We start from the raw sequence: 23,268 nt of genomic DNA on the forward strand, positions 1-23,268 counted from the left end.
ATAACGAACCACGTCTCAAAAGGCAAAGCAACATAGCTCTTTAATGTCACATATCCAAGCCTTTGCTATTGACTGCATTCTAAAATTTTCCTCTTAAATATCCATCCTAACCGATGTCACTCTAGTTCTGAAGGCTGGACAATGTTTTTCAATTCTGAAGTAAGTAGTAAGTTATCAAATAAGTTAGGGGATAATGAAACTCCCACTTCAATTCTATAATGATTCATATGAAAGCTAATCACACTGGGAGTCAAGTGCCCATGTTTCAAAAATAAGGACATGTTGAGATGCCCAAGGAGACAGTGACTCTGAAAACTGACAAGGGAAAAGACAACACAACCTCAGGTGTTGTTGGTAACTTGAGAAGAATTTTCTTAATGTTCCTGAGTCCTAAGAGTCATTTGTAATTTTTGCAATCTGTATCATGTTGTCATTCAGACATGGCTCTACTGAAGGTAGAACCAAGAACCTTGTCCGCCAGGTAATCTTACTTGGAGGCAAAGGTGACAAGCAAGCAAGTGTAGGGCAGAAGAATGAATAGATACCAAATACAGAGATTTCAGAGAGCTCACATTATATCCAACAAGCTCCAAAGAATTCAGATATGAATAAACTCATCTGACAGGAAAATAAAATGTGATGAGGAATATCTTTCAAAGAGCACAGGTCTTGGAGGAGGAAAAAATTGCTTAAAGAAGCATAAAACAATTCATTGCCATATTAATAGAACCTGGAAAGATTGAAAGCAGAATTTTATAGGATCTAGTGGGAAGGGCTTGAGCCATCACATAACACATGTAGAACAAAACCCAGAGGAAAGAATCCTAGCATCCAAATCTCCAGAGGCAAACAACTCTCTGCTTCCCCCAAACCTTGTATTGTAGTGTCAATTATCCAATGTTCAATCTAAATTCCTGCTGCAGCAAAAACTCAGTAAACGTGCCCTCTGTTCTCTTAAAAAAAAAAAAAATCTGTTGTTCTCATGTAAACAGAACTCAACGCTATTGTACGTGACTGAACTTATCCTTACAACATCCACAGAAGGCAGGAGGGAAGCACATGTTCTCTTTGTTTCACCAGCAAACATGAAAACAGTTAACCAAGTGAGGTGACACGTCTATGCTCAATCCACTGGTTCCTCTGCTGGTCAGAAAAAGAGCAGAAGACCCAGTTGTTGAGTGGATTTGGAGGGGAAGAGCAAGAGATTATAGGAAAAGGCTAAACAGAAAAGAATGAAAGGAGAGGTAGAGAATGGTAACTAAAAAATGAAGGTATTTAGATTACATTTGTAGGAAGGAAAAGTTGCAGTCAAGAATACAATCTATCATTAAAAGAAACAAACAATCAAACTAAGGTAACCCTGCCCGAATATTTTAAAATAAAATAATCTCTTTATTGCTTATGGTGTACTACTGCTGGCTGGATCCTGAACAATTAATATGTATAGAATTATTATCTCTTTTGAAGTATTATTATCTTTAGGGATTTTTTTCCCTCCCTTTGGGCTAAATTCAATATTACTGTAATTAAGAACTTAAGTAATCATGAATTATAGTGAAAGAGTCAAGGTCAAATATAGATGGTACTTCACAAGCATAAAGTTAAATTATGTCCTTTCTGGTCCATATAAATGTTGTTTCTCTAGAGCTACCAGATAATCATTTGTTTTTGTGTTTGGAAACATCCAATTTAGACAAATTTCTCAAGTATCTATTTCATTTGTTGCTTATTACTAATTAACTTTTAATTCCTAAAGTAGCTCAAAGGAAGATAAGTGGCTGAATTTACATCTTGCATCTCAAGCCAAATTTTGTTTATCATAATTAAGGTACTCTCCCTTTCTACTTCAAAAATCTTCCTCTGAGCATTGTTGTCACTTTCAGTTTACTTGGCATTTTAACTTTTTTTTTCTGATTTCATTAAGATAGAATGGAAATTAGAATAAATGCCCAAATGAGACTTTTGGAACACATAAGTGTTACTATTTATTTGAAAAGCAAATAAGGTTTTTTTTTTTTTTTAAGTAGGGTACCAGCAGCAATATGCAAACTTAGCATCCAAATCCTTGTTCTAAATATCATTCCTCTTTAAGAGGCCTGGGGTTGAGGAGGCTATAATATTCTTCTCTGGCAAAAAATCAAGGAAATACTAAAAAAACTGGTGAATGTATGTGAAAAAGGCATAGAAGCTGGCTTGGAAGAGTTTCAACTGGCCAAATTGTAATAATTTGAGCATCAAATGATAGTAAAGGATAATCATCAACTAACAAAAGAACCCATGGGTTCAAAGTGAATCTAAAAAATAAAGGAACTAAACTCTTTTTTTTAATAGAGAGATGCCAGTCAATATGTAGGAGAATGACAATATTTTACAACCATTATTGAAATAAATGATTTGAGGAAAGATGACCCATAGATGCTAAAACTCTCACATGGTTGAATGTTTGCTAGCAAACAGGATATTCAGTTTAAATGTATACCCTCAGAGTACCTTCTAAGAACTAAAGGAAAAGAAGGTCCCTTTCATTGTAGAAATCTGGTGGATACCACCTTAATCACACAATCAATCTAAGCTTCACCAATAATGGGACATGCTGATACTATATACAATGGCAAGGCCATAACATATTATCACCTATGGAATATTCTTGACCCTCACCCCCCAAAAAAATTAACCTGAACTGAGTGATACACAAACCATAAACAAATTTAGCTTGTAGAGCATTCTATCAAGCAACTGAAGTGAACACTCCAAAAACAACATGTTGAGAAAATATCACAAAAAGTGATATAAATGTACTAGAATAAAGAATACCAAAAAGAAATATCAGCTTAAATGCACAATTTGATATATGATTAGATCTGGATCAAAATAGGAAAAAATCCATAAAAACCATTATTGGGACTATGAACTATTTATTATACAATATTATTTTATCTATGTCAAATTTCTTAAGCTTGATGAATAAGGACATTCTAGATAAATGTCCTTATTCTTCAGAGATAAATGTGTGAATTTTGAAGTATTTAGGCAAGAAGTGCTCTTAAGAGAATAAGTTACTTTCAAATGGCACACAGAGAGAATATGTGTAAAATGTTAACAATCTCAGATGAGGAGTATATGGGTATTTCCTATTCCTATTCTTCTCTAGAGTTTAAATTTTTCAAATACAAAAACGGTAAGTATGATAACATGGATTCTTTATGAATGTTATTTGTGAGCTATCATTCATTTTTCAATGGACTTTAGAGAAGTAAAGAATACAGATGCTGGAGTTAGAAGGCTGAGGTTCCAGCCCTGCCACTTAGGAAATGCATGAACTACGCAAACTACTTATCTTTGCTCTGCTTTCAAATGGAAATCAGAGGGTGAACCATGGAAAGTTGACATCATCACCATTTTTTAGCTTAAAAAAATCATAAATCCATGCAATTTGTATAGAACTTATTCCATGGTTTTGAGAGGAAAGAACAAGAAACAAATAAGGTACTTAAAACAATAACCATCTCCAAGTAAAAGCTCAATAAAATTTTAGTTATGATGAGGTTTCTAAGACAGTAAGGAGAAAAAGCCAGTATCTAAGATACCATATTGAGAGCTGGGGATACAAAGTAAATATAAAACCAAGTCCTCATCCTTAAGGAAGTAGGACCAGGAAGGACAGACAAAAGTAAGTAAAGACCCCTTAATAACAGATGCACATAAAGGGTATGGAAAAGGCAGTGATTAATTGCATAGATTTAGTGAAATCAGAAAAGGTTTTGGAGAAGATGTAGAGCTAAATAATTTTTTGAAAGAAGATATTAACATGCTCTTTGATGTCACAATGTCTGATTTCATAAGGTTACAATGAACCACATTGTGGTATTCCTCTTAGTTCCAAATTATTATATCTTTTCAGTTAAAGATAGGATCTGATATTGAGCAGGTTTACTGAGGAATCACCACAAATGACCAGAAAATATTAATGTGACCATCATTACCTGTTTCAGAACCAAAATCCCTAAAAGGCTCACTGATAACATAATCAGTTAAGCTATACATTGGTTATTTAAAAACAAAACTAACTTTGTGACTGTATATAGACTATGACATATCTGTCAGTTTGACCTTGTAGTTTAATTTTTTTTAAGGAAAACATTAATTGTTCCAAATGTGTTTGATAAAGAACCTTAACCAGAAGTTTGAAAACAACCTAAATGTTCATTGAGAAGAGACTCGTGAAATAAGTGAGAGCATAATGGTCTTTGCCCCTCCAGGACTGTGGACTTCAATTTAGTTCCACACTGCTGTTGGAGGGAACTCACTGACCCATGTTCTCAGCGTGGTATTATCCTTCCCACACCCATTCACTGGCTCCCCATCACTTAGCTCATGATAGGAGATCAAACACGAAGTATGGCATTCAGTACCATATTTCGTGATCTGACTCCTGCCTATTCCTCCAGCTTCATCTCCAACACACACGCAAATGCATTAACTAACTGCAGTTCCCAGGAAGTTACACTAATACCAGCCCACTGTCACAGAGAATGCCATCCTTCCCCTTGTCTGCTGAGCTCATATCCAGACAGACTTCAACACTAAGTTTAACCATTACAGTCTCCAAGATTTGCTGAGCCTTATGTTGAGTGTACGGTCTCTTTGGGGCTTCTATAAGCTTCTGTACATACTTCTGTCCTACATTATATACGGGGAGAGATTTATAATACATATCTCAACACTGTATTTTTGTAGCTTTTAAATCTAGTTCCTTCACTAGACTTTGAGTTCTTTACATACACAGTACCTACTCTGAAACACTACAGTCTCCTGACAAAGACAGCCATGACAGGTGTACAAGGTGTTAAAAGAACAGAGAAGAAAGAATTTCTCTGCAGGGAGGCAGGAGTAGGAAAGATGCCAGGAAAGGCTTTCAAGAGGAAATGTGAGCTGCATCTTAAAGGATGAGTAGGAATTCACTATGTAATAGGTGAAGGGACTTTTCCCTCAGAATGAGCAGCATAAGAAAAGCCAGAAAGGCACGAAGCTGCAGAGGTTCTGAAATGCAAGGGCAGCCCACTGTGACTTGGACTGGAGAGTGAAAAGATAATCCCTCAAACCTAAGGCAGCTGTCAGCCTGAAGAGCTTGTACCTAAAGTCAGGATTCTATCCATAATTGCGAACTATCAGTGGACTGTAAGCAGTAGACGACACAATCAGATTACACTTATATGTTTTCAAGAACATAAACTAAGTGCTTTTTAGAATCTTAAGAGTTAAGATCTATGATGTGTAACAAAGTCACTAGATAGGCATTAAAATATATCCATTATCCTGTAAACTGTATTTCCTAAATAACATAATCCACTTATTAAAATCACATCTTATTCATCATCTTTCACTCATTTTATATAGAAATGCCTAGTCTTTATGCCTTTAAAAGTACACTGAACTGAAGCAGACAAGCCATTTCAGGAGCTATTACACCGGGTATAAAGACGTGTGAGGCACAGTCCTCACCTTCATGGAACCAAACTGCAGCAGAATAAATGATACAGTCCACAACAACCCACATTACAGGCTCTCTGAGAGTGTTATAACAACATGTAGAGAAGGGACAGATTTTTCCCCACTGAGAGCTGGAAAGGCATAAGAGAGGGGCCATGTGAGCTCAGTATTGATTGAGTTAGGAGAGAATACAAACTTAACTAAGGTTATCCATTCCTATCCATTCCTAACAATGATTCACTTTCAGGCAAATATTTGCCTAGAAATGGGAGTGACAATGAGAAAACAGATAAAACCAACCAAAAGGAGAAGAAGATATATGGTTTGTAGAGGGTGTTTTTTTTTTTAAGTCCCCATACAAACAAATATTGAGTGTATAATCTCTTCAGGGCTTCTATAAGCCTCTGTGCATACTTCTGTCATATATTATATAGTGGTAGAAAATTTTAAGACACTGTATCTCACACTGTATTTCAACTGTAGGCCAAAATGTCAAACCAGAAATAATTTTTTAAGAACTTAAAACTACCATGGAACATAGTATTTTATATATCCCACATTCTTCTTCTACTGTAGGTCGATCCTCCACAGTGGCAGCTGTGCCAATCAACCCTGACTGAAGTTGTGATGAGAAAAGGAAGGAAGGTTTGGGTAGGGTGGTGATGGAAGGACGCTGAATCCTCTCATGCCCTTCAGATGCCACTCTAAAATCCAATTTCCGCATACAAACCTTTCTACTTCAGTCTCACAAGCACTTCAAGTGTGACAAACCCAAAATTGGTGTCATCCTTTGCACTTTCTCCTGTGTTTCTAGCTCACCAAATAACAAGTTAGAAACTTGGGAGACCCCCTTGGTTCCATCTTCTGCACTCTCCACAACCATCATTGGCATCACAGCCATATTTTATTGAACGTGAATATGAGCCAGTTCCTGAGCCTAGTTCTCCATAAGTATTTTCTCATTTGATCCTCATTAAAAATCCTATGAGGTAATAGCCTTATCTCCATTTTACCAAAAAGGAGCTGTAGCTCAGAAAGGTTAGGTTTCTTAAAAACACCGTTTGTAGCAACAGCCCATCTTGTCCCACCCCTGTCTAATGCCATGAGATTCTCAGCCTCCTCCCCATACCTAATCTTACAAGACCAGTCCTTTTTTTGTTCCCATTACTAGTACTTAAAATCAAGCTCTGTTTCTCACCAGGTTGATGGTACTAGCCTCCAGTCCTGAACCTCAAGTAATTATAGTTATTCTCTAAATTGCCAAAGAGGAAGTTCAGAAACTGGCCCCAAAAGTCAAAATGCTTGCAGGTCTGAGACATTTGTCCAGAAGGAAGTGAGTTCCATGGTAAAAAGGGGAGCACATGATTTTTTTTTCTAAATGGGGCAACTACTTGAGAAGCTCCAGCCCACAGATTCCACACAGCAAGGCAGAACCAGTGGTTTTTCAATATAGCCTGATAACCATGTTTCCTGTGAAACACTGGCAAGTATTTAAAAAAATGTGAAAACTCTGAGCAACACAAAATTCACTTGCATGCTAGATCTGGCCCATTTTCACCAACTATATCCTTTGAAATATTTGTAATTTCCCTGATTAAAATCTTTAGTGGTCTTCTATAACATTGGATTAAAAAAATGAGCTGTTTGGCATGAAAGACTGTCACGAATCAGTCTATTCCTACATCTCCCATTGCATTTCTCATCAGATACCCTTCAAACATTTACCTACTGCTGGACTGAAGTTCTTACATTTCCTGGCGTCTCTGATTTTAATACACTCTGTCTTCTCCAGAGTGCCCTTCCTTTGATTTACTTATCCTTCAGGATGCCAACTCATCACTCAATCTGGGATGTCTCCTGATATGTGCTCACATAGTACCTTATACTAAAACATACACGGTCAAAACACACCTTTCATCCAGTACTGTCATTATCTGGGGGTCTTAAACACTGATAGTGAATGACATTCTTTGACCACAATGTTATTGGGATGATGTCTGAAGTGGTGATTGCAGCATCCGGCTGGTGCAAATGAGCCAGATCTAGCCAGTAACAGCACTCAATACATGTGGGTTGAACAAATGAATCAACTGAACACCACTGAGCCCATGAACTCTTCTCCCCTTGATCCTCCTCAGCAAGAAGTAGTTCTTCCCCTGAATTCTCTCAATATTATGTCCATCTTTTCTATTTTAGAATCACAGAAGGAATAAGAGTCAATCATCTTACCAAACTGAATTCCTTGAAAGCAAGCATCCATGTTTTATCAATCTTTATATCTTCCCAGCACCTAATGCAGCTCCCAGACTCTAGTAAGCTCTCAAATGCTTGTCAGATAAATCACCATAACTCTTAAGTGTTAAGCTTCCACAATTCAATTCTATTTCCTTTTGGTTCCTTATCCAAGTGCAAACATTGCTAGATAACCAAGACTCTTCCACTCTGAGGTTTGCAGATAAATATTATAAGAGAAATGGGAAAGAAATGGTGAAGAAGCACAGACAGCTGTCTGATGAAAAGTTTTATTTTAGAAATAAATGACTGGATAAATTTTCTGCTTCCAATCGATTATTTAGTTCCAAAAATGGGCGTGGTAAATAAAATGTATTTAAAAACATGTACTATGTATCCCGTGTCTATCCCTAGTAAAACACAGCTCAGAGTTCTTCATTTGTATTCTCTACACACTAATAACAGCCAACATTTATCAAGAATTATTCTATCTGGCTAGAAATTATAATGCAAAGTAGGTTTAAAGATTATAAAATTGTGGCTTGAAAAGCAAAATAAAATGTCTAGTTTCTCATTGCTGGCAAGTCACAGGAACAGGTCCCTAACCCAAATCTGTGGGTGACAAAGTGCACATTCTACTCTTTCCTTGGCATTGTCTCCTTGGCCTCAGCAGTACTCTAACAGTCAATCCTGTAACTGATACTAACTGATACTAACTTTTAAAGTCAACCTGAAAAAACATATATATTTTTAATTTCTAGTACTATCAAATTTGTTCCCAAATGTTTTGAAAATTAAAACCCTACTCATTTTCTATGACATGTGATAATAGGAGTTTAATCAATGAGTTTAAAGTACATTGTCTTCTTGGAACGAATTTCACTGAACATTAGAATTTCACATATTTCACCCAAAATTTCCACTAAAATGTCACAGTGTGATTAGTTCAGTGACATTACTCACTGCCCAAAATATTTCAAACAAGGAATGCTCTATGTACCTAAGCAATAGCATGAAGATCCATTGGTAAACAGCTTGTAGATTTTATACAGTAAAAATATCTCTTACCTGAAGTATTCCATGGAGAATTAATGAATATGAAACACAATTCCCTCAGGTTAATGATAGGCTGGTTAGTAATTTCATTTGGTAGACTTTGTTTTTTACATTTGCTTCTTTAAGTATTAAAAATATAAACTGCCCTTTAGGTTAGAATGGAGGTCAATTTATTAGATTCATAAAATAAGAGAAATCAATTTTAAACTGAAAGGGAAAAGTTTAATGTAATAACTGAATTAAAATTAATTTAGTATCATTATAAACAGAATAAGCACATCTCTAAGGAATATTGTCTTCCCAAAAAAGCAACGCAAAAACACAACTAATGTTAAGTATTTTATAGCTTTTAAAGTTATTATTTAGAAGTTATGCCTTTCAAGACATAGATTAGCCAAAATTATTTCAAGAAATATGATCATCTAACCTTTGAGCTGGCACCTTATCCTGGCTATTCTCTGCCTTAAGACGTAGAAAGCTGCAAAACAAATGTCCAAAAAAAGAAATTCGAGATCTTTTCTCTGTAAGGAGGCTGGACTTGGGTATTTATCAACTTGTTACATTCCCGGAGACTTACACATATTCAACTTTCAGTGCTTTTCTGAAACAAAAAAAAATCTAGGACATGTTTAAAATAGTAATATTTTAGTCACCATTTTGTTATTAAAAACCATTTGTAATAAAAATATTAACCAATAATTGAAGTTATGCTATTCTTTTATAGTCTAAATTCTAATAAAAATATTTCAGACCTTTTGTGACACTGTATCTTCCAATCCAATTTTCATTTTCAGAAAGTTAATTTTTGGTTCCTAGAGACAGTATCCTTTTATTTAAATGAATGTTGGACAAAACATCTGAAAAAAATCAAAACTTTTGATCAATTAATAATCAAGGTTGGTAAAGTTTAAACCGATACATCTTTACTTACCTGTTTCTTATATATTGTATGTTATGCTTCCTTTTCTCTTCAACTTTAGGAAGGAAATATTAAATTTTTTATTTTTTATGTTTTCTTCCCTTTCACAACATTCTCTTCTTGCATGGCTGCTTGGTTGTCAATAGCAACAAGATTTAACTGTGAAAGCTCCACTATTTCACTTGAAGATGCATAAATAAGCCAGTTAGATGAAAGAAAAGGGAAGAAACTCACAACAGTACTAATAATGGTCAGTGTTTTACCAACCTAGAATCCTAGAGGTAAAAGAAGAGCAGATTTTATTATTTCTTTTTTGAATTAATGTCTTCTCTTCTGAAAGCATAAAATATCCACTTTAATGTGTGATTGTAATGTATATTTGCTTGTCTAATTTAAAATTAGGTGAATGGAGCCTTCTTTAAAAGGTAAGAGAAGAAAAAAATTCTAAGTTAAATTTGATTCAATTGAGACACTAATTTAACCATTGATCCAGAATGATTGCTCTGTATTTTAAAAGACACATATTACATTCGCTTGCTAGATATTTTGTTTAAGTTATAACAAATGAATATTCTGTTTTTATTGTTATTTTTAACTTAAAAAGAACTCACTATCTCTGGATGTTGACATGTTCTTAAAATTGAATGATGAAATGGATCAGATCTAATTTAAGCAAACAGCTAAAAATAAATCAAAGCATAAATACATTCTGGATCACATATTAGGAAAAACTGTTTATGACTCTGGTAAGGAATGAAACAGAAAAATATAAAAGGATACCGTTTCTTTAGTACCTTTTAACTGCCAATTTTGAGTAATATAATTTATCAAGAAAAATATTTTAAATTATTTTAAACAATGGCAAAACAAGTCAATAAAGAATAGCAAACATCATTATTTTCTAACTAGCTGTATTAGTACCAAGCCGACAAACAGTTCTATATAGTTTATTTCCTTATAATATCTTATTAGAAATGGATCACATTTCTTCCTACTTAACATAGATTAGCCTGTATGTACACAAATTTGGTAAATTTTATAGTAGAAATATGTATACCTGTTAAAACTTTTGCATAAAATTTTAGCCAGTATATCATATTTTAAAATTTGCATTTGAAAAATATATAAAACTGTACTTAAAAATTTTTTTAAATGTTAAACTTGGAATAAATTGCTTCCACACAGTCTGGGGTCTAGTCTCTATTGGTGGATAAGGAAATTTTCCTAGGCAATGATCATCACAATTTTTGTAAAGGTGCCAAAAATAAACGCTTTGCATGCATGCTTTTCTTTGTGTGTCTGTGTGCATGTCTGTGTGTCTCTGTGTGGTTTAGTGCACCACAAGCACCTCTAAAATGGAATTCATTAGTACCATATATCCAGAAAAATCTGCCCCTTTTTTTTCCGTGATAATTTGTTCCCCTACAGCCATTATAGAATGATGACCTGAGTAAACTCACACAACATTGCCAGCAAAGCCACTTGGTTATAACTTACAACTCTAGAACTCCCTCCTGCAGCTTGCCCTAGAACCACAGCTTCCATTCATCTAAGGGGCCTCCAGGATATTATACCCTTAACTATATGTGGTTAAAATTCATATAAGTTATAAGTGAAATTATAAGTCATATAAACCACAGAAATTAAATTATTCAGGGATTAACTTTTCTTGCCTGCTAAAACCAGGTTTACAGGTTTGGAGACAGCTAGGAGCTTTGGAAAGCATTAAAGAAAATGAGGAATAAGAAACCTTAAGGAACTAAGCCTTCTAATCCAAAGGTATACCTATTTTCTCATGTATAGCTTAATTACTCTAAAAGATTCTAAAATGTCCAAGTATTAGACCAAGTATAGCCTTTAGAAAGGAAATAATAGAAGCGGGAGACTGAAATGCAGATGTGGTTACCACATGACTCAGGCTGGAGGCACACAACTCCTAAGCAAGCAGCACAGCAGAATTCATACACTCCCTTGCAGGTGACAAATGCCAGGTACATAAAGGGAACGGTGTGCCCTTGCACTGCAAGTGGTTCTACTCCCTATCTCTAATCATCATATAGAACAAAACAAAGACTCCAAAAAGTTCTCCACATCTCAACTTTAAATTTTATGTTTTTCACTGTTGAAATAGTTGGTATTAGCCCTGCAAATGCTATTCACAGTTATGCAACTTGGAATGTTTGTAACACCAACATCCAGGACAACAGAACCCACAAGTTCATGTTAAGTAAGAACCTGGATGATCCCAACTTCTGGTGCACTACTTCATAAGTATTGAAGATATATAATTATTCATCAGACTTCAATATAAGGTTAGAGAACAGAAATCTAGGAAGTTCATACATTATCTTCATATTTTTATACTTTCTTCCCTAAAAGTAACTGTTTCAAAAATCACTTCTGCCTTATTTAGAAAATGAAACTGTAAACAAAGCAATGATGAATATTTTAATTCATCAATGAGTTTAAAAATCTATCCCAGGGACAAAGGAACTGAAAACCACCACTATCTTTCATTTGCACTTAGAACAATTTATCCAGTGGAAACTATAAACATAGTAATTATAGAAAATATAAAATCAACTCTAAACACTCAACATACATAAAAAATACAACTAAACATGAGTTGAAATGTGTGTTTTTCTATTAATGAACACTGGCTTTGTTATTTGTTGGCATGCAAACATTTGGCAGATAAGAGAAATGAGGACAGGCCAAAGAGTCTGTTGTTCCTAGGTTCACTGTATAAATGATGCCCAGAAGCAATGTTTGCATGTGTCCTCCATATCCCAAGCCATAATTTGCATGGAAATGAAAGGGTGAATAGCAAAATGGAGAAGAGGTTATATATATTTTATACTCCAATGCATACAAAATTGATACTAAAATATCTCTTTACAGAACCCACTTATAGTGGAGCTCAAGGAACACCAATCTGCACTCCATTTACAACATGTCTGGGTACCAACTCCATCAATCGCTGACTGATCTTTAAAATATATATTTAAAAAATAAAATAAATGAGGACTGGCTTTTAACCTACTAAATAATACAGCAAACTTTAGGATGATTTTTAGTGACTCCAACTTGAAGTTCTCTAACTTGGAACTGTCTATACAAATCTCTATAATAGTTTTTACCCTTCACAGCTAGATATAAAAACTAGCCCTGCACGAATTGCACTTTTAAAGTAAGTGTCTCATCTCACATTGGAGAAACGTCCATAAAATGACTTTTCAAAACCACCACTGGCTTCATGACTGAAATGTGATTGTGGCCCCTTCCACTCTATCACTCCCCACTCTGTGAAGGACTGCATGAAAGTCTTTCAAAACTATGTATAGTAAAAGCCATGCTTTTTTCTCTGAAATAAGTTTGTGTTTTTTCCCCTAGTAAACAACATGAATTATTTAAGTAATAACACTTCCATTTTTCCTTTGGCTACTAGAGGCAAAGAGCCAAATTATAAGACATATTTAGTTTCCTATGGCTTACATTTCTGCAGTTTATTAATGCTCTTTCCAACATGTTTTATTTTAACCCTCTTATTCCCTTTAGTCCTTGTTAATTATTTTTATATTTTATTGCATGAAGTCCTAGAAGTTAATTTATACTTTTCCAAACAAGAAAAGACATGAAAATGAAATAAATAAACCAATTCTATTTATATTTCAAGGTATCTTCTAAAGAATCAAAAATAGAAAGTGACTGAACAGAAGGTTTCCACACTGCAATGTTAGCTAAGATTTATCCTTCTTTGAATCACATATTTTATGTAAGAAAATTTATAACAACAAAATGAAAGCTCTCCAGGGCTAGGATTGTGGCTTGGTGGCAGAGCGCTTGCCTACTATATGTAAGGCACTGAGTTCAATTCTCAGCATCTTATAAATAAATAAAATAAAGGTCCATTGACAACTAAAAAAATTTTTTTTAAATGAAGGCTCTTCAATTACTATACTAATATAAAGATAGGAGATCTCTGTAATTCTCCCTTATCTAATTACATTTAACAATGATAATGATATACACATAGAAATGTTCATTGTAGTGTATTTTATAAAAATACAATATTGAAAATAAGTTAGTGTACTTAATCAGGATTATTGTGGTACATCTACATAATAGCATACTGTATAGCCATTTAAAAGAATAAGTCAGTTTACATGAACTGATAATAAATGATCCTTATACGAAAAAATCAAGATACAGAATGGTTTTTACTTCATGCTATAATTTTATGAAAAGGGTAAACTTTGGAAATGTTTAGAATTATCTTCAAAAATTAATAGAAAATAGTGGTTTTCTATTGGGAGTTGGAAATAGATGTTAGAAAAACAGGTAAGTAAGGCTATCTTTTCTCTCTCTCTCTCTCTCTCTCTCTCTCTCTCTCTCTCTCTCTCAATATTTCTTTTAATTTTTTACTTAAACATGCATGTCTTCCTTTTTAAGAAGATGAGTTAAGTTGATAATTCCAATGAAGACTAGAATAACTAAAGGAAAAAATATATGCCCCTACAATTTTAATTCACTTTTTAGGCATATTTTTGGTACAACAATGTCTGAACATTTTCTGCAATTCTTTTAATCACAATAGGATCTCCAAAAGTGGTGCTCAGATGTCAGAATTCTACATACTCCTCCCTAATAGACAATGGTTTAGAAAAAAAGTATACACCATATACATAAGTATATAAATTATGGCTGAAATATGCAGATAATAAAAGATCAATGATTTAAGCAATTCCTAAGTGCATCTTTCTTAAAGGCAAATAAAAATCCACATCCATAAAATGCAGACAGAGCAATAGAGAGGAAGCTATGGGGAGATCTGACAAATCTCACTGCATTCTCCCAACATCAGCCAATTGCCACTGATCTGAGTGGAAACCGATGAAAAGTAGGAATAGTCAGAGGGTTTTCTTAGGAAAAAGTAGGAATCAGAGCATCCTAAAAATCAAGCAATAGATTAGACTCTAAATATGGGTTTTCCAGAGCTGTGAGTCAATATTGGCATCCATTTTCTTTCCATTAAACTATTTACTACCAAGTAAAAAAACCACTGACCAATCAATCAAAACTACAAGTGTATACATCATTTGACTATATATAAAAATTGCCCTGTAGAAATATTAGAATGCAGGCAAAACAACATTTTTTCAACATTACACTCAAGGTTATTTTAGATTCAAAGTAATATAAATGTCTTTCAATAAAAGATAGGTTAATAAATCATGTATAGTTATAAATGAAATACTATAAATCCATAAAAACTAAGGAGGCTTTTTTACATACAGATGATAAAGGAAGACCTTCAAGATGTTCCATTTAGAAAAAGAAACAAGGGACAGAACAGTATATAGTATGCTTTCATTTGTATAAAACAGGCAGGTTACAGGAAAAATATAGGAATCTACCCATAAATATTTAAAATATTTCTTAAAGATACACAAAAATACTTGCCAATACTTATTTCTCTAAGGAGGGATATTTGAGGAAGTGAGTACATCTTACAAAATAAATTAATATTTCAGAAAGATAGATGGGAAAAACTTTAAACCTATACAGAATTGTCAGGAAAAGACAGAAGTGCCTGATTGTGGTGGAGGGTATAGTAATGAGATTTAGTCCACTAGAGCCATTCTTTCTAGCCCTTTCTTTTCTCCCACAACAACAAAGGTCCAATCCTGTGCTGAATCTTTCTTACTGTAGCATGCTGCAGGTAGTCACTCAATATCACTGTCACCTGAAAACCATATGGTTGGTTCAGCTGACCCAGAATGCATAGAATATGAGTTCTACAGATAAAAAGCACCAAATAGAAATGTTATACGATATTCTACTTGCTACAGGAGGATGGGTAGGTGGGGAAGTTGATCAAAACTTTCTAAGTAGCAGACACAGAATGTTGTTTTGGAAATGGGAAGTGCCTCCTTGGTCCTGGTTTGTTCCAACCTGGGCACTTTCAAACAGCACATCCCTGTGGCAGGAACATTAAGGCAGATCCAGCTGCTGAAACTGCAGAGACTAGGGTGCTTCCCTTTCTTCGCCCTGGTCTTTCAGTTTGGGAGGTACTAAATTCTAATCCATAAAGATTAAGACTGCCCAGATTAACTTTAGAGGATCTCAGGAAATCAGTGGATCTTAATAGTATTATTATAAAGATCAGTTCTAATCAGGGAAAAGAGTGAAAGAACAAAGTAATTTCTGTGAAACTTAACTTTGAAGACTACATACACTCAAAAGTTACCTGTATGAAAAGGTCAAGCTTCTTCAACACAGCTTTTAGTTTGGAATCTGCATTCCAAGACCACTCGAAGTTACTCAAAATACAAGGTGTTCTTAAACAACCTTTCAAAGGAAGTGGTAGTTAAATAAACTTGGTCAAAAGCCTTACTTCCTAGGGATTGGGGGATTCAGGTTGAGTGCTGAAAGTAATTACAAAATTATCCACTGCCTTGCTTTTATTCCCATCTCTCTCTCTCTCTCTCACACACACACACACACACACAAATCTGCATTTCTTACTGCAAAATTCTAAGGGGAAGCTAATAAATGTAGAACAATGAACCATGCTCGGATTCCCTAAGATAGACTGAGAACCCTGTTATTGGGCCCAAATGTCTCAGAAATGCTCAACCAAATGGAATAGACATGGCTGATATGGCTCTGAAAGGTCGATCCCACTCCCAGACTCCCAGTTACATCTGGGGTACCTAAGATTGACAGGTATAAAAATATTTCTTTATGTGTAAAGCACTAATTCCTGTTCAACACAAGTTGCTCGAGTTGTTAACTAGAAGTAGAAAGGCACTCATTAGGAGTAACCTCTGTGTAGGGGGGAAGCCTACACGTGGCCTTCCAAGATGATACCGAAATTTCTAATTTAAGAGTTGGCAGGTATATATCTCAGTAGTAGAACTCTTGTCTAGTATGTGTGCAAGACTCTGGTTTCCATTGCCAGCACGGGGAGAAGTAAAATCTAATTTATTCTTAATTATTTTTTTAAAAAGTTCAAAATGTAAATAATCAAAAAAGATATAATTTATCTAATTTTGTAACTAGGAATGGGAAGTCAATGACCAGAGTAGGGAGCAAAGATTAACAAAGCATCTTCCTTTTACAAGACTGAATTTCTAAACTGGGATGCAAGTAAGAAATTAAATATGACATTTAAATATTTTACATGTGACATTTAAATATTTCATTTACTTAAAAACATCACTCTGCTTAAACTAATAATAGTCTTTTCATTAGAAATGCAGAAATAATTCAATAATTTGCTCATCATTCTTTCCAATATTCATAGTAATTATGTTATCCACTTAAAATTACAAGACAACCCAAAATAGATTCAGAATGAATTACTATTTCACAGTCCCTATGTTTCATGAATCTATGTTTAGCTAAAGCTGATAACAATCTAAATTTTCACTTCATATGGCATTTGTACAGTTGTAGCCTTTATTAAATTTGGGGATGAAACAGGAGGAAATGAGGTTCAGAACTAAAAAAGCAAAATGAACTGTAGGTGTTGGTTTTATATCTTCTTAAAATCCCTAGCAGAAATATATAACAAAACACCTGCATTTTTCCTGGTCTTTAAGGATAAATGAGATAAAACCATTTTTATTCATACTATTTCCTTCAGAAACCACAAAATATTCACTGACAGCCAAAGAACTCAGAAATTAAATAGCTTTGTTGAAACCTAGAACTAGTGGTTTTCTTTGCAACTCTAGAAAGTGCTTTCAACAACAACAACAACAAAATACTACTGTCATAAGCCACACACATATGGCCAAATCTCCAAGCAAAGAGAAAATCAACCATACAGGAAAACAGCATCTAGATCCTACATGTTCTTTTTGCCATTAGGAAGTTCTCAGATGGAGTTTAGATCTATAATGTACCTTGGAAATATACTTGTACAATAAGAAAACTGTAGCTAAAAAATGTTAGCTAGCTAATTGGGGACAAAAGTCTAAGCTTGAATTTAGGTGTCCCAAATTATCTAGTAAAGAATTGTTTTCACAGCATACACAGCTTTCTAAAATAAAACATACAATCCCTGAGAAATCTCTATTACAGAAGTATCCACATAGTAGGGAAAGAGAAACAGTTAATATAATTAAAATGAAATGTGCCATTAAGATTATGGAAAAGTCAAAGAACCAAATAAATACAAAGCAAGAAACAGAAGTATTTTGTGACAATTTCTGAGTGATTAAGGTGCTGTGTGTTGTCAATATGTAAGAATAAATGTATAGAAATAATAAAAACCTTGATATTATAAAGAGCAACATTAACATTCAATAAAAGGAAAGCCCATGACAATTAGAAAATCAAATTTTGAATTTTGGGTATGCAAGAGATCTATGTATGAGTCAAGAACAGAAAACAAAGAATCAAAGAATAGAAATAAGTCAAGAATATGAGCTAAAAAGGAATTAAGAAAATACAACCTTCCTATTTCTGGAATGGATCATGCTTTCCCAGCAGGGCAGCAATGTTGGGACAGAATATTGGGTGGAACAGGCAGGAAGCAGGAGAACATACTCTGTGTCCATTTGGGTAGCACCTCTGATCCATCCTTCCTTAGAGGGAAGGAATGGAAATTCCCTAGCTGAATGTGGCTTTGTGGCTTGACATAGTAAGCCAGAAGGGGTGGTTTACCAACTAAAGCAACCTACAGTGTTAGTCTTTTCAAAGATGTCCAAGGAAAGGAGGATAGTAAGTAAAAATGAAATGCGTCCTGTTTTGTGTAGATATGTACATCTGACCTGCATGACTATTGGGCCAAATGTCTCACAAATGTGCAACCAAATAGAATAAACATTCACAAAACTATCACTGCACTAGGGCATAAGGTCTAATAAATAATATAATAAGGGTACTTCTGTTCCACCCACTTGTGTACACACGTAAGAAATAACTGAGAGGTTCTGAGCATGGGTGGGAATAGTCCCTTTTGCTTTACTGTGCTTAAAAAAAATTTTTTTTTTGAGACAGGGTTGCTAAGGCTGGTTTTGAAATTGTGATCCTCCTGTCTCAGCCTCCCGAACTGCTAGGATTACAGGTGTATACCACCAAGCCTTGCCGCTACACTGTTTTGAAAAAAATTTCCAAAGTGAGTCATGAGAAGGAAAGAGAACCAGGGCACTTTTGATGAGGAAGAGAAATTGCTCCTCCTGGAAAAGAATGTTGAAATTATCTAGGGGTCAAAAAGCTAAAAGTATTTTTTAATTAAATTTCCTAAAAGCTGTTTGGAATTTTTTAAAATAGACAATCCATTACAAAATTTAATTGTTACAGAATAGCAGACATTTTCCTTGAATAAATGTTGTAACAAGCTTATAATTTCATAATGGTTTTCTTTGAAAACCAATCAGAAATATTCCATTCATCCCAGCCTCTTTTTAGTGCCGACCTATCCTTTCAGCTGACCTCTTGCCCCCACATTCCTCTACCTGTTTATATCCAAACAAAGATAGGCAGAACTCTGAATTGACACTTAGACCATCTAAGATTCTGGAAACAAAATACACAGGAAAACGCATCTCTGAATTTATTTGTACAACCTTGCCATCCTCAATGTAAATGGTAAAGAACAATTTGGACCTTTTTAATTTAAAGAATTTTATTTTATTGAAACAGAGAACTTTTCAAGGATTTTTAATTTGCACAGCATAAATGCAAAAAAAATACATATATCATGTCTAACAAATGAAGACTCTGACTGCACAGATGTCCCTCTACAACATTGTTTTCAGTAGCAGTGTTCCTTTACATTTAACTTTACTGAATACATACGTGGTCTGTACTCAGTGCCAAAGACAGTTTTAAGTACCGTACAGATTATAACTCTTTTAAACCTTGGGATGGTCCTTGAGGTTATATACAACTTTGGATTCATTTTAGAGATAAGGAAAATAAAGCACAGAAAAGTTGAATTACTTGTCCAAGGCTACATAGCTAAGAAGAGGTAGAACTGGAAATGAAATCCAGGCAACCTAGCAACAGTGTGCAAGTCCCTCTGCATCACTCTGGCTTTCAAACGTTTACCAAATGAAAACAAATTGATTTCGCAAAATTATCTTATACATTTTTCTAGCATTACCATTTCAATAATTAACTCATGCCATGTTGCAGTTTTCTCAGGATCTTAAGGAATAACAAGAGGGAAAAGACAAGTAGTATCAAATACTATATTTGACAACTTATCATACTTGAAAGAACAAAATAAAGGTATAAAAACAATAAAAGTGTCCTGTATCTGATAGGAAAGCTCCTATGTAGACAGTAAAACCCTAGAAAAGCTCTTGAATGGTTGTTTTATAATGCTTCTATAATTCTGAATGGTCTCTGCACTCATTCAGATTCAGAATTACCAAGTTAGCACATATTGAATACAATTTGATTACTCTATAGAGAAAAAGAAAAAAGAAAAAACAGCTCCTAGAGATGCTTCCTGGGGAATTCCATATCAAGGAACCTCTCAGAGAGCTGAGAAGTGTTCTGCTTGGAATTCTTTTAGCACACCTGGCAGAGAGCCTGCGTGCTCCAATTGGCTGCCTTTGGGAAGGTGCACTCCACTGCAGTCCGGGGCATTCTGCCAAAGCAGGCTTGTCCTGGGTGGGGTTGGGAGACTGCGTGAACCTCAAGGCATTTCAACATTTGATTTGGGAGTTTCCTGCAAATTACAGCAGCAAAGAAGGAAGAAACTATCTCAAATCCTGCAAAGAGACTAACCATTTTTGTTTGGGAGGGTTATGTTTATGTATTGGGCCAACAGAAGGATCCTCTCTTTACCCTTTGGTTATTACAGCCTGGTGGCTCCTCAGATTCCACACCTGTTGGCCTCCAGCTGTGTAAATACTTCTGACACACTGATATAATTGGCAGAAGCCTAAATTCCATCAGGTATTATCCTTCTTTTTGACCATTTTCCCTTCAAAACTGAACAGACTAATCAGTAGGGACACCTGAGCTTTGCCTAGTTCTTTCATTTACTGGAAATTGGAGTTACCACTATTTCCCTTTAACAGGAGGCAATGGACCAACTGTGCAAAGGGTCTACATAGAGGCTTGCACATAGTAGGTAGACAAGAATTATTCCCTTCACCTCATCCCTGATTAGAGACAATAGGCTATGTATGCAATTAGAATCAACCTTTAACTCTCATTTCCCCTCCTTCACAAAGTTAAGGATAAACATCACAAGCATTCTTAAAAGTTTAAAGATGGGCTGGGATTGTGGCTCAGCGGTAAATCACCCGCCTAGCTCGGGTGGGATCCGGGTTGGATTCTCAGAACCACATAAAAATTTTTAAAAAGGCATTGTGTTGTGTCCATCTACAAAAAAAAAAAAAAGATTCTCTCTCTCTCTCTCTCTCTCTCTCTTAAAAAAAAAGTTTAAAGAGCTGAAGGAAGTTCTGCCTTTCCTGAAATTAAATTTACCTGAATCTTCACATTGCCAATCCATCTCTAAGACAGGTTCCTCCACTACCTGTCTCCACAGTCTTACTCTATTCATCTAAGCTGCTGCTTTATTAGTGTCTATGTCCTAATGTGAAGCTCAACTTGGTTCCCATCATTTCACCAGATGTACAAACCTAGTACACTAAAGATGCTTCAGAAGTTTATTTCATCTTTTGGAGTTTTGTTTGATTGTTCTGCAGGAAGACTGGGATAAAATTCTGAGATCCATATCTAGGTAAAATTTGGAAACAAATTTCTAAATTTCTAATTTTTTTGTGATATGGCTCTGATTTTTACCATTCATATATCCACTTTTATTTTTGGGGGGGAAAAACAGAAATCAGTGTTCTGATTTAATATTTTTTTACATGAGGTTGATGATTTGCAGAACTTACAAATAATGCTTTTTCAGATTTTTTTTTTTCCTGATCATATTGGGTGGTCTGCTTAAAGCATTGTCAATACAACTTCTCTTCAAAAAAGATTTATGAATGGGCTACTTTATACAACAGTTATGGTGAGGATTTTATAAGTACTCTACGATTATGAGTTTATTTAGTGTAAATACAGTCTAGACTCATTATCTTAACCTATCTCAAAGCCTGGAGCAAAGAATGGTATAAGCTTGATGAAAACATAGGAGGTGGAGATATTGGGGACAAATGCTAAAATGAACATCTTAGATGGCTCCCCATGGAAAACAAAGCTTCTTAACTAAACAGGTGGTTCAGGTTGAAAAGGTACAGAATAACCAGTTGGATACTGTATTTGAAAGCCCATGTCAGAACTGCATAGCCAAGACTTGCTCAGAAATTATGAGCTCTCCGATGTGTGGAGCGAAGCACTGAATGATGGTATAAAGCCCACCTCCCAGCCTGATACTCACGTTGGCACTGTCCCCAGGACTGGCGAGCCCAGCCCCAGCAGCAGTCAATCCTCCCACCATAACGACATAGGCCAATAGATGACACTATTTGCCTGGGCCACCTACCAAACAAACAAAAAATATAAATAAACAAAGACACTTTTAAAGTTAAAACTAATTCCCTCTTTGTTATTGTTTTAGATCACATCCACAATTTTCTAAAATTTATGCCTGCAGAAATTAAAGGTTAAAACACCTTCACAGAAATAGTTCTGCTATGGTCCAATTTTAAACACACACCCTCACCAAGTACACAGGGACAGGGAATAAAGGGGGAGAAGATCCTTTCTTAACTAGAAAGAGCACTAGCTAAAACCAAGAATCCTCTAGGCTGCCATTCACAGGGTGGTTTTCGAAGCTTGAAATAAAACAGATTCCTCAAAGACTCACACCTGTTATGGGGGCAGGGAGCCAGTTTTGACTGATTCATTGTAAACTAAAAAAAGTATTAAATAATGCAAGACTTGTCAAAGAAAGAATTTTTACTATATGAATGGCAGATGTGGGAAGGGCAGAAAGAGGAGAGTCCTCAAAAATCAAATGCAACAGGGCTCTTTTGGAGATATAACTGGAAAAAGAGAAAGAAAAAATTGTACTAGAAAAAAAGTCTAAACAAAACCAAGGAGAGTTTAAGGTGTAATTGACATCTCAAGTACCCTATGGCTTGAAACTTGCCTGTATCAACAACTCATATTATCTTCCTCTCCAAGGTAAATAATACCTAAAGAAAGTATGCAATTTCAAGATACAGATTTATTCACTAGATCACACTTGGATATGTTATTTGCTAAATTGTTCCCTTAAGTGACATTTTCCTCTAGGAAGATTAACGTTTTAATTGGCTTTTAAAGACATCTTTTAGAAGCTATATTAATATTTTGTGTGCCTAAGACGTGGTGTATTTTTTGTTGTAAATGTGTGTGCAAGGAATGCACACCATACACAAATGTAGGCCAAAAATATATATACTTTAAAAAATAAAATAAAAAGGCTTAACCTCTGGTTGCTACTCACTTTTCCTTAAACTCTCCTTAGCTTTTCAATTTCCTTTGCTTTACCTGCCTTTTCTACCCCCAGGCCCAAAGTACAAAATAACCCCCGACTTTCTATTTCCTCCGACCAGGTGGTAAACAAGCTTTTCTCAGCGCTCCACTGGTTCCCCTCT

General features: G+C 35.0%; 1 protein-coding gene across 7 annotated transcripts in view; it reads right to left on the bottom strand.

Moving 5' to 3' along the window:
• Positions 1-23,268, bottom strand: part of Npnt (nephronectin) — a 69,727-nt gene that overhangs the window by 44,909 nt on the left and 1,550 nt on the right. For 5 of the 7 annotated variants that reach the window (XM_040293013.2, XM_078021846.1, XM_078021845.1 and 2 more), the window contains exons 2-3: positions 22,065-22,165; positions 9,206-9,256 (exon numbers count right to left, since the gene is read on the bottom strand). In XM_040293013.2, coding sequence (XP_040148947.2) covers positions 9,206-9,256; positions 22,065-22,165 — 152 coding nt within the window. The remainder of the gene's footprint in view (positions 1-9,205; positions 9,257-22,064; positions 22,166-23,268) is intronic. The other 2 variants (XM_021720494.3, XM_005340723.5) reach the window with 1 other exon arrangement.

Source organism: Ictidomys tridecemlineatus, chromosome 9 (assembly GCF_052094955.1).
Source record: "Ictidomys tridecemlineatus isolate mIctTri1 chromosome 9, mIctTri1.hap1, whole genome shotgun sequence".
In the NCBI taxonomy this organism is placed as follows: Eukaryota; Metazoa; Chordata; class Mammalia; order Rodentia; family Sciuridae; genus Ictidomys; species Ictidomys tridecemlineatus.